Source organism: Puntigrus tetrazona, chromosome 6 (genome assembly GCF_018831695.1).
Source record: "Puntigrus tetrazona isolate hp1 chromosome 6, ASM1883169v1, whole genome shotgun sequence".
NCBI classification, from domain to species: domain Eukaryota; kingdom Metazoa; phylum Chordata; class Actinopteri; order Cypriniformes; family Cyprinidae; genus Puntigrus; species Puntigrus tetrazona.
The window spans coordinates 9,927,259-9,943,957 of NC_056704.1; the positions used below are offsets into that span (position 1 = coordinate 9,927,259).

At 37.4% G+C, this 16,699-nt stretch overlaps 2 protein-coding genes across 2 annotated transcripts; both read left to right on the plus strand.

Annotated features, from left to right (window-relative positions):
• Positions 1 to 3,511: 3,511 nt before the first annotated feature.
• On the plus strand, positions 3,512 to 13,485 carry p4hb (prolyl 4-hydroxylase, beta polypeptide). Its single transcript, XM_043241686.1, has 11 exons — positions 3,512 to 3,838; positions 5,021 to 5,227; positions 6,218 to 6,351; positions 6,443 to 6,580; positions 8,117 to 8,221; positions 8,377 to 8,502; positions 8,606 to 8,806; positions 8,940 to 9,060; positions 9,664 to 9,845; positions 10,897 to 11,001; positions 12,166 to 13,485. Exons 1-11 carry the CDS (start codon positions 3,700 to 3,702, stop codon positions 12,226 to 12,228), a joined length of 1,521 nt encoding a protein of 506 aa, XP_043097621.1. The 5' UTR covers positions 3,512 to 3,699; the 3' UTR covers positions 12,229 to 13,485.
• A 162-nt stretch (positions 13,486 to 13,647) lies between these two features.
• Positions 13,648 to 15,966, plus strand: ppp1r27b (protein phosphatase 1, regulatory subunit 27b). The gene is made up of 3 exons (XM_043241687.1): positions 13,648 to 14,749; positions 15,018 to 15,168; positions 15,344 to 15,966. Exons 1-3 carry the CDS (start codon positions 14,515 to 14,517, stop codon positions 15,462 to 15,464), a joined length of 507 nt encoding a protein of 168 aa, XP_043097622.1. The 5' UTR covers positions 13,648 to 14,514; the 3' UTR covers positions 15,465 to 15,966.
• The last annotated feature ends 733 nt before the right edge of the window (positions 15,967 to 16,699 follow it).

Sequence of the window (16,699 nt, forward strand, 5' to 3'; positions counted from 1 at the left end):
CCATCAAAAAATTATCTTAATGCCATTCCCATTCAATTTTATTGATTTATGAGCTAAAAACGGCTTATTTTCTCCACATTCTTCTCAGGTCTTTCCCAGTGAGGAGAAACTATACAAATTAGCCTGTGTTTCATCACATATTTATAGCCCAGTGCAGTAAAACAGGAAGTCAGGACTAATCAACAACAACTTTTTTTCAGCCCTTCATTGAAAGGGTTAAAAAAAAAATCAGTTTAAGTGTGTGGACCAATTAATTTTTACTTAGCAGTATAATCTCAAATTATGCAACTATATTACAAATAACTGCATTCAAAAGACAGCAGATACACCAATATAGATAAGTAATTCAGTAATTTATTTACAGCGCTGAAAAACTCTTTTCAGACGTACTGCGGGAAACACATGATACTCAGCAGCTCCATTAAGGATTGCGTCATCAATGTGCTGCATAGCTTAGAGCAAAAAAGACTTAGGCCCAGGTTCTTCCCTACAGGTTTATGGCTGTATGTAACACAGGACAAACTGTGTGAAAGGGTATATATAATTTTTACAGGCATGTGAAGCATTAAATAACTAGGTTCAATTGTGTTTTGGTTGATTGTGATCTCACACGTGGCCTAGCCTAGTTCAAACCCTTCTTACAGAAGTAGCGTGACACAGGCAATATGTAAAACAATACTAAACCATGCTTCAGAAATAAGCCACAATAAGGAACAAAGTCTTTATACGAATGTTATATTTTATACGAACACTTATCTGCACTTAGTTCAGTTGTGCCATCTAGTGGGGAAAAACTCCTTCTCACTCTATTGGCTGGTCATTTATGTTAAAGAGAGGTTAGGCCTAAATGTGTTCAGAAAAGTTGAATCACAGTGACACTGACATTATAAAGCAAGTATGAAAAACGTCGAGAGTTTTCATGTTATTTGACTGTTTAACAGAAATTCAATTTAAACCAAGGGGGCACTTTACCCACCTATGGGGCAAAACGCCTCACTCAAACGAAGCAATTTACTTTAAACGTTTACAGCAAAATCAATGTACATGCACATAAAATAAAGAAATTATATAATCATTAATTATGCATTACAAATTATACATATTATAATAGCCTATATAAAGACCAAATATATTTTAATCAACCCACCAGGTAGAATACATTTGATGGGAAAACAGAATAACTACAGTAATTGTCGGCTACATGCTTTATTATAATTGAGTGGAAATCTATAAACACAAGATATCTGTTTGTTTCTTCATGCCATTGGTTTTCCACAATAGACTGAAAGTTATTGAGGTCTTACGTGTGCTGTAACTTTCAAATCTTTTCAGATCTATTTTTTTTTTTATCTGATATGTATGTCCATTATTTAAATGTTCTTAAATAATAAATTGGATTTCTTACAATGTTAATAAAATACCTTTCATTAAATGACAACAGTCTATACTTTGCTAGTGTTGTCACTTATAGTACATGCAAAGGCCTGCTTTAAATCTAGTTCTCAAGGTGAGGGTAATGGGTGGCATGGAGTTGGCATGGCAACAACTGTATTTATATGCTTGATTAAAAAAATCACTGCTATATGAGTGTTTATACTTAGGAAGATAGAATGTATCTCTACATTAAGTTTCGTCTGACTAGTCCTAGCGCCACAAGTATACAATGCTACATTAAACATTTTCTTTATTGACCTGTAAATGAAACAAAGCAGCATTTCTTTCCTCTAGCTAGTGATTCTGTGTTAATGTTAGTTCCTGTTACTAACATTTCTCAACCAACTAGATCTCCACAAAGTAACACTTTTTGACTTTCTCAAACTGTGAAAAAAACCCCACAAGAGGTTCAGTGTATTTTTTTTTAATTCACAGTAATTTCTCACTTGTCTAGTACAAATATGTCACTTTGTTTCATAACTACAGTGGATAATTTTTTTCTTTATTTACCTTTAAAAATTGGAAGTGAAATATGACAATTATTGATAAAGATGAGAGGCACGTTATTACATTACCTTATAACAGTATAAAAAGTTATTTGATCATTTGAAACAAATTGCCAGACAAACTAAAATATTTTGTCAATAATATGACAATATTAAAAATGTACTAAAGACAATATAATTTTACTATGGTAAAATACAAAATCTTCAAAAGACTTCTGAATTTGAGCACACTTTTTCCTCTGTACAATGCTGACATGGTAGCTAGTAAACACTGCATGTGTGAATCATGTTTAATGAGTGTTACAACTAACCACTTGTTATTTTGTAACTCCCCTACAGTTTACTGATATTCACACTTTAATTTTGAAAAAACAGTCAGCTTTCATGCAAAATATTCTTTTATTGGCGTTGTAATAAAGTTAGCAATACAAAGTATAGCATTTAAATGCAATATAGCATTTCTTGATAATAACAATATGCGGGGAAACATATCATGATCTTTCATTTCGGGGAAAACAGTTTTGAGAAAAATGAATTGAACTGTATTATTTTTAAATGTTAATGTGTGGAGCATATAATAATGATCCATGCAATGTGAATGTTTCCAAGGTATCCCCCAACCCCCAAACAAACATGTTGTTCAAGCGATCTAACTGTAGAGGGCTCTGTCAGAAAAAAAAATGTGCAAGCGAGGAAAAGATAGAGAGCCTCGTGAAGTTAGTGGATGTGTGAAGAAGAGTTTCTGTGATGTGTGCAGAAAAGAGAAGAAGGGGTTACAAAAGGAGCCCAGCAAAACACGCATGCCTGGAACTTTAGTTATTTCAGCATGCAACATATGCATTTGGACATTTATCACAAGACTAATTTCGTTTTGCAAGCTAAGTGCACATCTCACACTGTAGCGGTGTATAGCCACAGAACGTCTGTGGTGAAAGTGATAGTGGGCCATTTCCGGTGTCTGTTCGTTCTTTACTTCACTCAGCAGAATGCTAATCTTTATGGACTATATATGCTGGCAGTACTGACTCTATATATCTTCTTATCTCACCTTTCTAATAATGGCAAATCAATAAAGGGTGTTTTTGCTTAATTAGGTGCATTGACTATTTCAGTCTTTCAGGGTTTTACAATAATAATTCTTGAATTACAACTTGAAAAATGCTCTAGTGAAGTGATAATGGTTAGTCTTTTGGATTAGAATGCTTCCTTAATACAGATTTCAAAAATACAAGAAATCTTAGAAATTACGAATCCTACTATTGTTCGGGAATTGGCTCATGAATATTTAAACAGATCGTGGTCACGTTCTCGTCAGACACGCGGTCGAATTAATATTAATGAGCCCGTTTAATTTGCCAGTAGACACGCTATCGCCTTGCGACGTCTGCCTTTTGCCAAATAACCCAAAGTTAGTGGCAGGGTCGGCGTCAAGGTGCAGGAATAATATTCACGAGCCAAGCATTCGCCGTAGTAGGAATTGAGAATTCGCATTCAAGACCGGCAGATTCACTTCCAGGTGCTAGGAGACGAGCGGTCCACTCACAATTCAACACGAACTGCGTTCGTCCTGATAAATGCGCATGCGCAGCGGCGTTGTCCTCTCTGTTTCCTGCGCACATTGCCACGTTATTAGCGGCAGACACAAAATTCAAGCGACACTTCAGCCTGATAAAGGTGAAAGAAGACTCGCCGCGCTAACAATCTCCCCGGTTTCCATCGCGGTATTATTAATAATCGGCGCGTTTGGAGGTGATCCGAGATGCTGAAGTTGTTGATTGTGTGCGCACTGGCCGCTATGAGCGCGGCTGATATCGCCGAGGAGGAGGACGTGCTCGTATTGAAGAAAAGTAACTTCGAGGAGGCGCTCAAAACTTACCCAAATATCCTTGTTGAGTTTTGTAAGTAGTCGCCAACTTTCTTTTAACTGTCGTTGTTGTGTTTGTGTCAATAGCTTGTGCAGGAGGAGGATTCAAAACGAAACCAACTCGGTGAAATGGGAGTTGTTTTTATGCTTAGCCTTGATTTGCTGAAGCAATGCTTAATCTCTTGCGATTGTATCTGAATTTACATAAAACCACAGTAAGGACGCATTTAGCAGCGCTGTTTCTGAAAGACGTCTTCACATCAATGCAATGATTCTAGGACGTCTCTGCCACTCGCTCCAAAACGCTCCGTTTTAACAAAGCAAAAGTACACTGACGAATAATGCATTTGATTTGAAGTTGGTAGATTTGTAAGACTGTAACGTTACTCTGGGCTATAGCAGCCATGGCACAACATTAACTGTTAGCTCCGAGTTTCTTTTGTGGTGAACATATTAAATACGTTGATATGCACTTTCACTTATTTTTCGACTTTCGATTTCCTACTACTGTTTTTCGGTTTCGCTGCATCCTGCAAATAAGATGCAGTATGTTATGGACAAGCATGAGTGAGTTTTCAACCTGAAAAGACTTCTCAAACTTGTGTGTCACCGGGCTCCTAGGGTAGTTTATCATGGCTAAAACCATTGGGCACTCTCAAAGTATATCCTGATACAGAAACGTGACAGACTGTCGATTTGTCCAATCACTAGCCTCCACGAGTGTTTCGTCATAATGAGAGGCGGGGCAGCAAGTGGCACCGCGCTAGGTTGACGTGTACATCAGAAAAATTCTGCATTCTTGTTCTGCATAGAGTTTGTGATTTTATTTAAAAAGAAATTTCATGTCAAAAACACTGTAAGTCGTATTGGCTTTCATTAGTGTTTTATTTGATAAGATTGAAGGTGTATTTGATGCATGTGGGTTTTTTTGGGGGTTTTTTTTTTATAACCTCTGAACTTTGGTCTTAACTTTAATCTTCAACACTTCATCGTTCACAACATGGCATGTTATTAGAGTAATATGCTTGGTCTACTTGTATAGTTTATCCAGTTTTACAGGGTTTGAACACTACATTTTACGTTCCTTTTTTTTAATTTATTCAACTAGCATTCAAATGACTGCTGTGATTCGAGTGATGAATGAAAAACCACTAACATGCAGTGGCCAGTAAATGTATGTTGTATTTAATTTTAAATAATATTGTGCTAATTGCAGATGCACCATGGTGTGGACACTGCAAGGCCTTGGCCCCCGAATATGCCAAAGCAGCTGGTATGCTGAAAGCTGAAGGATCAGACATCAGATTAGGAAAGGTGGATGCAACTGAGGAATCTGAGCTTGCTCAGGAGTTTGGTGTTCGTGGATATCCCACCATCAAGTTCTTCAAGGGGGGAGAGAAGGAGAACCCCAAGGAGTATTCTGGTAAGGGATATTAGCTACAAATTTCCTAATATCAATGGTCCTTCTGTGTATGGTCTATTAGACTGGCTTCAGCTTTTGACTTATGTATTTATTAAAACAAAAGCATAATAATAATAAATCATTAAGATTTGTTTCTAAAACCAGATAGAGGGAAATTGGTAAATGGACAGGTTTGTTTTGGTTCGAATCACTCAAGTGTAACTTAACATGTCATCTTATACTGTAAACCCTAATTCACTTGAGATGGGTCGGTGGTCTGCATGCCATGAATGGTGAGCTCTAACTGCTGAAGACGTGCACGTCGTTCTGTACGTGGAAGCCCTGACTTTCAGCCTGTTTGTAGAAGGCCCCTCCCCCTTTCCTTCAACGTGCAATTCCTCACGTTGCCTGCGGTCTGGTTGCTGTAGGCTGCTCTCCATGGCTGTATTTATTACCGTCTTACTCCTGCAGACCAGACCTGCCTCAGCAAATGCTGAAGTAAAAGTCCCTTGGTTTTCAGATGTCTCAAGATCCAGAAAACTACCAATTTTTCAGATTCCTTATGGATTACAGAAAATAAAATTCCAGAAGGTTTAATCTTTGTCTTATCTGGGGTCCACGATGGAAGGACTCTATCAGGGTGTAGTTGTCGGGTGATGACATAAAGTTAACGTGTCACTTCAGTAGTTCCTGCTGTAACACTACCTTTGAAACTGTGACGTGTCAATCTCATTGAATGATGAAAATGGTCATAAATTGGTAAGGATACATAGAAGCACTAAATAAATATTATAACAATAAATATCATAATATAAATGTGTGTTTTTAATTATCAGCGCATTATTTCTGTAGCTCAAAGTACAACTGGGGAAAAGCATACCAAGGTCACGTCATGTTTCTTTCCAAATGAACTAATGAAATGCAGTGCAAGGTGTTTGTTATGGCACTTTTATCAGTTTCCTTGATCCCAGCAGGATCGTTTTGTCTTACTATGATATGCTCTGTCTTCAGCTGGGCGGCAGGCTGATGACATCGTCAACTGGCTGAAAAAGCGAACTGGTCCTGCAGCTACTACTTTAACTGATGTGACACAGGCAGAGTCTCTTATTGCTGATAATCAGGTTGCAGTTATTGGGTTCTTTAAGGTAATTTTTTTTTTTCTTCAGGCAAGTTTTTTTTTTTTTTTTCTCTCTCTCTTCTCTTATTCATTTTTGTTTTGTTTTGGGCTCTCTGCAGGATGTTGAATCAGAAGATGCTAAGGCCTTTGTTAAAACTGCAGAGGCTGTGGATGACATCCCCTTTGGCATGACCTCAGATGATGCAGTCTTTTCAAAGTTTGAAGTGGCCAAGGATGGTGTTGTTCTTTTTAAGAAGGTACACATTCTCATTGGAACTTTGCTGACAGTTCATAGAATTTACTGATGTTTATCATATCAGTAAATAAATAATAGGTAGGAGTGTGACAATCTTGTAGCATAAGTCTGTGCTAAATTAAAATGTAAAAGAGACCTGGCCTGACTGGACAGGATCAGTTGTCAATCCCAAATTACATTCATAATCTGACTGATTGTTCTTAGCTTTAACACTAAGCTCTCGAGAGACTATTTAAATTATGAAATAATTTCATTATTAGGCCATAAATTGAGAGTCCTCAGTTCAGCTACGGTAACATGATCCCGCTGCACCTATGATAGGCTCATCTGGCAACTCTGCTGTTTCTATTATTGGTTTTTCCTCGGCCGTGCAATGAATTTGGTTTTCTAGTTCTTACTGGTTGAAGCAGACAGCAGATCTCTCGCTTGACCTTTCAGTGCATTAGGTAATGATGCTCTTGTTTAGCATGATTTGTAAATCATCGTCAACCAATTAATTTTGAGGAGGGGTGGGTATTTAGACACTTGTGCATTGCTTGCAAAGAACATTAACTGTAAAAATAACTAATGATGTTAGCGTTCACACCCTTCGTTCTAATCGCATACACGTCTGCATATCGTTTATCAGCTGGAAAAGATTGTTCTGAAAACTATTCCAACTATATTGTTTTTGTTTTTATTTGCAGACTGCATAAAATTTGTATAATTTTATTTTTGTCAAGAGGCTTGAGTTTATTGACTGCAAAACAGTGTCACAGAGAAAATGTACAAAAAAAACATTTAGGCTACACATTCAGGCTACAACAGTGACGGAGAGGGAAAAAACAAAAATAGGTTAGCCATTTTATTTCTCATCAAAAGATGAAATCTTGCTACACAGTATATAAATATATAAACTTATTATATTAAGTAGCGCAACGGTTTGTTTCCAGCATTTGATAAAACTCCATATTAGAATGATTTCTGAAGGATCATGTGACTGAAGACTTCAATAATGGCTGATAAATTCCACCATTACAGGAATTTACATATTAATGCATGTTGACGTTTTTAATTGTAACATTACACAATATTGTTTTTACTGTTAAGTGGTTAGTATGTCCTATTGCTAATTATTATACATTTTCTGAACACGGTACTCCTGAGCCTGAAGTTTTATTATAGAAATCATCCTACAATAATTCAATATTTTAGCAGATAACGCATGTGCGTTGAATGGACTAATTGACCCCCGTCACTAAAGAGGCTTTTGGTTTGCTGTGTCTTAGTGTCCAGACGCACTCTTTTGAGGCAGTAGTGAAAGCAGCTGCTCTGTGTGTGTGCTATTAATGCCCACTGTATGTGTTGAATCTAGAATATCCGCTGCCCTGTGGCCAACAACTGTCGCAGTCACGTTTCTATGCTTGAGTCATGCATAGTTCCCTAGTTAGCACTCAATTACAGCGAATTTTGTTTCTATGTACATAGAAAAAGTTAATGGGGTAATCTCTACAACGCTATCTCTCGCACTCACTAACTTGCTTTTTCTCTTATTCAGTTTGATGAGGGTCGCAATGCATTTGAAGGAGAGATCAGCAAAGAAAAGCTTCTGACCTTTATCAAATCCAACCAACTTCCACTGGTCATTGAGTTTACAGAGCAGGTACATTTTATTCACACTTGACTCTTGTATATTAACTATAGATATTTCTTTGACCTGTTGCATATAGACCCAGTTGGCCCATTTATTTTCATTTCAAAATCTACTGCATTTTTGCTATATTGTGGAGGGAACAATTGCTTATTTCTCGTCTACAGACTGCTCCCAAAATCTTTGGAGGTGAAATCAAGTCCCACATTCTAATGTTTGTTCCCAAAACGGCCAAAGACTTCCAGGATAAGATGGACCAATTCAAGAAGGCAGCTGAGGGCTTTAAAGGCAAAGTATGTTGTTGTTGGTTTTTTTTTTTTTTTTTTAATCAAACCGTGTCACCGTGTATGTTTTGCTGAATGCACTGGACTTTAACCTAATTCTTTTTCTCCATAGATTCTCTTCATCTTTATTGACAGTGATGTGGATGATAATCAGCGAATTCTGGAGTTCTTTGGTCTTAAGAAGGAAGAGTGCCCAGCAATCCGCCTCATTACCCTCGAGGAAGAGATGACCAAATACAAACCAGAAACCTCAGAAATCACAACAGAGAACATAATCTCCTTCTGCACAGCTTTCACAGAAGGAAAACTCAAGGTGACAGTTTGTTTGAGTTTACGTTTAAGTTTCTTGTCATGTAACTGAGGAAGTTGGCCTCTATTCCATTTGAATGGAAAAAAATTACTTTTGGACTGTTGATTGGGTTTTAAATGATTATAATGTCTTACAGCCGCATTTGATGAGTCAAGACATTCCTGATGACTGGGATAAGAACCCCGTCAAGGTCCTGGTGGGCAAAAACTTTGAAGAGGTTGCTTTCAACCCCGCCAAGAACGTCTTTGTAGAGTTTTGTATGTATTTAGTTTCTATATAAAAGAATCATTTCTTGGATGCAAGATCTTTAGTCTTGAATGTTGTTTGCCATTCCACGTCTGAGCCTTTGGTTTGAGAGATCACTTTGCATGGCATATTGCCAGATTTATTTGAAAGAGGAATCCTTTTTTTGCCCCTCCCAATAGCCTTGGCATTGTAAACACAAGATGCCTGTATCTGTCCAAAAGCATACTGCTAATCCTGGCACGGGTACCCACAGGATATTTACTTGTGGTCCCCTTCCCATATACTCCTAAACTTTCTATAATAAGAAAGCATGAGAAATGCTGAGATCATTTTGGCTCTAGAGATATTTAAAGCAAACTGCTTTCCAAACTAGAAAAACATGCTATAACTGATTTTATGACATGGGTCTTAAAATGTAGAAGGGGGTTATACATTTAATGTCACTGAGGACATTTAAAATGGCTGGTAACATTTTAGTTCTCCTATATTGTTCAGCACCTTAAAACCATTACAGATCTTGCATATCCGTTCATATCTCATTTCACCTTTTAGCACCTTTTTCACCTTTTTTTTTTTTTTTTTTTTTTTAATCCGTTTGCTTTTCCTTTATCCAGATGCCCCATGGTGTGGTCACTGTAAACAGCTGGCCCCCATCTGGGATCAGTTGGGTGAGAAATTCAAAGACAATGCAAATATTGTTGTGGCCAAGATGGACTCCACAGCCAATGAGATTGAAGCTGTCAAAGTGCATAGCTTCCCCACACTCAAGTTCTTCCCTTCTGGTGATGACCGAAAGGTAAGGACTCGACGCATGTATTTTGTTGTAGGTTGAACTGCAATGGTCAGATCATGGATGCATATATTTTTATTTTCACTACTTTGGTGCTTAATCGCAAAAAAAGGTTCAGCTGTTGAAGTTTTTGATACTACAGGTTAAAGTATTAAAGATAAGATGTTAAGTTCAAACAGAGTAGTATTTTGTTGCTTAAATTATACATGGCAGTATATAAATGTATTGGTATATAATATTGGTATATAAATGTATTATGTATTGGTGCATATAACCAAAAGTTTAATATCATTATTTGTCACTAACATAAATGCTAGAAAACATAAAATTAACAGAATTTATTAGGCTAATATTAGTCTCAACTCTTCTATATGGGAGAAAGCAACAAAGGATGCCTCTTTCTCCCCATTTTGTGTGTCTGTGTGTGAGATTAGCATAAATGTACACAATTTGAGTTGTAAATATTCTGAAAGTTCCTGAGCCAGAAGTGACTTCATAAGTATAAGTGCTGTTTAGTAAATATCAGCTAAATGCATTTTTGACAGGTGTTTTTATGATCCTTGAGTTCATCCATCAGTGCAGTTGGTTTATGAGATTAGTTTCCTGACATGCTAGTAAATAGAAATGGATCTAATGTCTTTATTTCTTTTTTAAATGTGGTTTATACTTCTGAAAACTCCAGCAAATTGTCCTGCTCTAGTCAAGTGTGTTGGTTTTTGTTTTGTTAGATGCCCCTAGATACCCCTTCACTTAGATACTGCCCTGGCAATTTGCTGATAATTAGCCAACATAATTAGAAATGCTCCGATTATAGCTTGACTCGCAACACGTGCACAGGAAACGAGACACTCCCGACCCAGTGAATTCAACCCCTTGTCTAGACCGTAAGAGGTCTAGAGGTGCTGCATTTGCTCTAATTTTAGAAATAAAACCTCTTCCTCAGTCCAGGGTATTTTTGAAATGGAGTACTGACAAAAGACCTCCATTTAGTTGGTAAAAATTAATGTGCTGGGTTTTGTTTTTATTTATTTTTCTACTTGCCTCCCTCTTTCTTTAGGTAATTGACTACAATGGTGAGAGAACGCTAGATGGATTCACAAAGTTTTTGGAGAGTGGAGGAAAAGAAGGTGGAGCACCAGCAGATGAGGATGAAGATTCTGATGTATGTATAATTTGGTTGCACTTTAATGTCTTTAATTCCTTAATATTCATTGTCATGTTACTTGCAATATGTGTACAATACCATAATGTCAGAAAATCTGGCAGCATTTCCTTTTACAGAGAAAAGTGTATGCTTTTTTTATGCATGCGCGCAATGATAGTAATGATAATTATTATAAAATGAATTGTTGTGGTGTGTGTGTGGTGGTGTTTTTCATTTTTATTTAAAGACAATAAAAATTATATACACACCAGTAGTTGGCATAAAATGGTAGCAAGCTTGAAGAGTTTGCTTGTAGAGCTGCAGTTGTTTGCTGTCTATCTTGATGGGCATTCCTGGCTCTGGTCCTCCTCTGCAGGGGGTAAAAGACCCTGCTGCAAATCTGTTGGAAAGGCACTTGCCAAGAGCCTGAGTGATGTAGTCCATTAAAGTGGCCCAGTTTTTCCAACCTTAAAGTTGTCTCAATTCAGGAAAGATGCTTGTTTGAAAGCATTTACAATAATTAATTTGTTACAGTATGATTGACCAATAGTCAAGCTAAACCTACCAGTATTTGAGGTGAATGGGCTTATTAGTTGTTGGGGTTTTTTTTTTGTTTTTTTTTTTTCCCTCCATTGCCAAGCTTGCTGGCTTCACTGATCTCTAGATCAGACTAGACCAACAGCCTATTTTTGGTTCACTCATCTAAACCATTTGGCTCAAAGATTCTGGAGTTGTTTTAGGTTCAATCCAGGACCATAGAAATCCGTCCAGAGGAATTCTTCTAGGAAGTTTAAATTTAGAACATTATCATTGCCACTAATGCCCAACACAACCGTTTATAGCTGTTTACCTTCCATTCCTCCCCCCTCCCCACCACTACCAACGACAGGACTAAGTCCGTAAACACTAGCTAGTCCACACGTCCCAGCTATGAGGAAAGGACTCTGCAACTGAACACTGCCGGTGATAACATGACTCAGCCCCTTTGAACTCATGTCGGTTGCACTTGTTTTGCTGCAGGGATTACTGGCATGTTTGTGGCATGGCAGATTTGTTTTGAATTGAAGTCATGCTAGTGCACATGGCTATGAGTGTGCTCTGATATTTGCCCACCGACACAAATGTTTTCAAGATGCATTTTTTTACATGAATGGTCAAAAGAATATCTTACCCTTTCCACAGGATCTGGATCTTGATGTTGAGGAGGATGATTCAGATGTGGAAGATGGACACGATGAGTTATAAGAGTCAGGAGGAAAAGGCGAGACAAACCCCTTCACCACCACCACCTCCAATTTAAACCTCTCTGTCTGTGAACACTAAAGCTTTTCCTAACTAATCTAACAGCCACCGGGTGTTTACAGGGTCTTTCAGCCAGTTGTCATTACCAGTCCAGCCCAACTATCTGCAGCCCAGAGAAGTGCCTCTCTGCCCACAACAACTTTATCTCTTTGAAGTTTTACTGTACAGTTTACTTTTTGCATTAAAATGTGTTAGGTTTTTAGGTTTAATTCTACTGGTAATCTGTTGAACTGCTCTTTATACCTGCCCACTATCTCCTTTTGTGATCCGGGGGCTCAGTGTTAAGATTTTGCAGTATAGTCCTGGGAAGTACTCTCCTGATGGAGGAGAAAAGCCAGTTATTCTGCCTTAATTCTGTGGTTTGAATAAGTGGAAGTTTCAGGGTCGGGGGGAGGCTGCATGTCTGTCAACTTTTGTGTGGGAATAAAACTATAATAGGCTGCTATTACAGTGTGAACAAAACTTGGCACAGACGAAACTGAGGTACCTTCCTTGTTCCAAACCACATTTTCATATTCCTTTTCCAAATTTACACCTGCTACTGAATTATTTTTAAAGATGTAAAAGTGGAGAACTTGTTTTATTTAATTTTATATTTCAATTAATTTTTTTTTATTATTATTATTTTTTTATATATAATCTTCCATACTGAAGGGCCCAGAAACAAGCACTTTTGTTGAACCTGGGGCAGAGTTGGCCCTCTCAGCTTTCTGGTCATCTGGGAGGATGATTTGAAACCTTGTTTTGCACTTCATTCAGTGCCATCAGAGATTCCATATCAGTTACTGAAATGAAGATTTATCATCTTGTAAGGACAATAATTGTCCCATACCCTTCTTGCTGTCCATCACTTTAGTGGAATATTCCTTCCACCTGGAGGTGTAATGCCGGTTGACGACTTCTGAGTGGTCAGTGTGACAGGGAGGAGAAAGTATGCTTGTAACCATCTTAATCAGTCTTTTCCCCTTCTTATGCCAGGGTTTAGGGTTGTGCATGTGTGAGATTTGGTTAACCCTCATGTTGTCTGTCTTTATTTTTCTAGGAGCGGTGAATTTCAGGGGTGATGTTTAAAGAAAGGGAGGGTTTAGGAATTCAATTGGGTGGGGTTTGGGTTTTGAAATTTGTTGACATGTCTGATACAAAGCATTCCATTGCATAAAAATTTGAAACTGGTGGCCAAATAAAAAAACAAAATGGTAATAAATGTTTGTGTGTGTGTTGCTGCTTTATCATCCCACAACTTGGACTATGAAATAGTTTGTACTATATTTTTGAGCTTAACAATTGCCATTGAAAGCTGTCCTATGACCTGCATTAACGTGTGGACCAAATATACAGTTTATGGGTTTGGAATGACATGAGTTTGAGGAGAATAATGATTTATTTATTTTTTTGGTCACTGGGATTTTACCATTTCAAATAACTTGTGTGCTGTGTTTATATCCAGAACATGGAGAAACGTCTGGAACTTTAAGTAGGGGCTGAGTAATAATAGGCCACAAAATAGAAAGTCAGGAACACTTAAAGTAGAAAACACTGTCAGGAATCATGACATGTTAGTGTGATTAAGTGGTCATCTGCAAACAGCAAGAGCATCTTTTTGCTGGCAGCCAGCTTAAAGAAAAGGAGCCCGGCTGTTTATTCAAGTGTTAGTTTAAATTCTAATTTTGACCAACATTGTCAACATGTCCTGGCCTTCACATTAGCCAGGCAATACCTATAAACCATTTTTATACCCTATTCATTGTGTACTGGAAATTACCATTGGCTTCCCTGCTGTGTGGCAACAGGAGCTTGGGGTGGGGGAATTTATCTGAAGAGGAGGAAATGCTTGGTTCAAATGTGGTGTGTGAAAACAAGCTGAGGTTACGGATCTCATTGCTAAGTTGGCTGAGAATTGTAGGGGTGTGACTCCAGATCACACCCACTCATCTTCCAATTCAGTCATCTGAGCTATGAGACGACAGTCTCTTAATATAGTCTAGTTGGGGGTATATATAGAGTACACATAGAGCCCTGACTTCAGACCAACTTCTGAACGACTGTCTAGGAAGGTGCTCTACATCAAGAGACAAACAACCAACCAGACACAGTCAGTAGCTGCAGTCACTAACCTGCACCTTGGAAAAGAAGAAATTCTGAAGACATCCAGTAGTGGTGAAGCTTTTAGCCACATTGAGAATTTGTGCAGAATTTCTCATCCAAGCTTTGGAACAAGAAAATTAAAGAATGATGAAGTATTACCAGTGTCCAGTCACCCAGACCGTGCACTATGAGGGGTGCAATCTAAATGCCACTAGACCAGTGTCATGCTTTCATGCACAGCCTTCTATCAAACCTGTTCGCAGTGTTCACTTTCCCAATGACATAGTCTTTCAAGATTATGTTCGTCAAGGAGAGCTGGAGAGAATCGGGCGCTTCATTAGAACCAGAAGAGTGAGTCTGGACACCATCTACCATTCAGGTAGGAAAATCAACTACTTGTACTTAACTGAGTCAGCTATGCAAAGAAAATCTAAGATCAATCTCAGCTTTCTACTCTGCAAGCATGTAATTAAAATTCAGCTATGCATTCCTTGATCTTTAATAACGGCAATTTATCCTTATAATTAGCAATGCCATTTTTGTTCTAGTTATCTCTGACTGTTAAACAAGTGTCTCAAGCTTTAAACTACTGATAATTAAGCTGTCTGAGCCTGTCCTTTAACATTAATTCCTTGCTGATTGTCCAGGCATGGCAGCCATTCATGAAGCAGTTCTTTCTGGAAATCTGGAGTGTGTGAAGCTATTAGTAAAATTTGGGGCTGACATCACCCAGAGGGATGAAGATGGTTGGACTCCTCTCCATATGGCCTGTAGTGATGGTTTTCCAGAAATAGCCACGTAAGCAAATTTCTTAATTGAATGTATTATTTGAACTTTGGTAAACACGAATTAGATCTGAACATTTAATACATTATTACTATTTCTAGTATAGCAAAATAAAGACAAGACAAAAAAAGAGCCTTTACCAGCTATGTTCTCAAGAAACTAAAGGAAGTTTTTCTTTTTGATTCAGGTACTTGCTTTCTTTGGGTGCAGACACTGAGGCTGAAAACGACTGTGGGGAGAAGCCTGCTGACCTTATTGACCCAGACTGCAAAACCTTACTCAAACTCTTTGGGGTTGGTGGTGCCTGAACCTGCCTGGTGTTAAAGTTCTGATTGCTCTCTTATGGTATGGCAGTTAAAAGGATGAAACCGGTAAGAGTGGAACATCCACTGTGTATGCAGTGGAGCCGGTAGCTGAGGCATGTGGACAGAGTGTCTGGTTATAATAGAGCGGTCCTGTGCATTTGGACCAATGACGACGATTTGGATGTGAGCTGCACTTGCCTCCACAAGAAGAAACTGTTCCAGTGCAGATGATGCAGTGTTAATGACAGTCACTACAGCTTTTCTGTCAGTTTGTTACAGCTTTCTATTTTCTAAACACTTTCTATTTTAAAACATGATTTTTTAAGTAGCAGATCATTGCACTATAGTAATGTTTGATAAATAGCTCACTGTAGCCTTGTATGTGATTTTTTTTTTTTTTTGTATTATGCATTTACATATAAAACATGAAATTGTACAGAAAGTCTTAATTTTATACATGTATGGATTTAATGTTTTTCTACCCAAATATACTTAAAAAAAATAATGCTGTCTGTTTTATTTTGGCTGTTGTCTGTGTCCATATCTAAACAATATAGGCTACATAAAATATAATTCATTAATCTTCAGGATTAGTAGTACATTTTATATGTACTTACTGTAATTAAAAAAATGGTTGATGGTATCAAAGGTAAACTTGTGTAATATATAAAACATCTAGGTGTTGGTGTGTGCAGATTAAATGCAGACTATTTACACCCAAAGTTAGACGATATTAAAAAGATTTTATGTTGCTGGCTGCAGAGAGACAGAAGGTGTACTACACCTAGCTTTTCCTGCTTTTTCCCATTACTTTATTTGTGCTATGGCTGTTTAAAACTGTATTTATGTATTAGATAAATAAGGTACTAATTTATATATTTGAAATGTTGTTTCTTCAGGAAGCCCCTCTTAAACAATCTAAATAGATGATCTGTTATCCAAACTCTGGACCTTTCCTCCCTCACAGCAAATTAAAGAACTTCATTTCAAAAAAGTTAATAGACACTACCTTTGTAATTTATTCTTATATTTTCATTGTGTTTATTTTGTAATATTGATTAAAAAACTATTCTTTAAGAATATTTTTAATCAGATATTAGGCCTACTATATTATTTTTGCATCAACAATGACAGAACAAAGTATATATTATACACATTCTCTATTCATCTTGAATATTCTGTATCTTTGGTCATTATTATTGAACATATTATTGTCTTCATGTGTCAATTTCATCTTT

What these genes read in the sequence shown, in the direction of transcription:
- p4hb (XM_043241686.1), top strand. Translation starts at nt 3,700, where the DNA reads ATGCTGAAGTTGTTGATTGTGTGCGCACTGGCCGCTATGAGCGCGGCT. An exon ending in TCACAGAAGGAAAACTCAAG is followed by an intron (nt 8,807 to 8,939) that starts GTGACAGTTTGT and finishes AATGTCTTACAG; the next exon opens with CCGCATTTGATGAGTCAAGA. An exon ending in GAACGTCTTTGTAGAGTTTT is followed by an intron (nt 9,061 to 9,663) that starts GTATGTATTTAG and finishes TCCTTTATCCAG; the next exon opens with ATGCCCCATGGTGTGGTCAC.
- ppp1r27b (XM_043241687.1), top strand. Translation starts at nt 14,515, where the DNA reads ATGATGAAGTATTACCAGTGTCCAGTCACCCAGACCGTGCACTATGAG. An exon ending in GGACACCATCTACCATTCAG is followed by an intron (nt 14,750 to 15,017) that starts GTAGGAAAATCA and finishes CTGATTGTCCAG; the next exon opens with GCATGGCAGCCATTCATGAA. An exon ending in GGTTTTCCAGAAATAGCCAC is followed by an intron (nt 15,169 to 15,343) that starts GTAAGCAAATTT and finishes TTTTTGATTCAG; the next exon opens with GTACTTGCTTTCTTTGGGTG.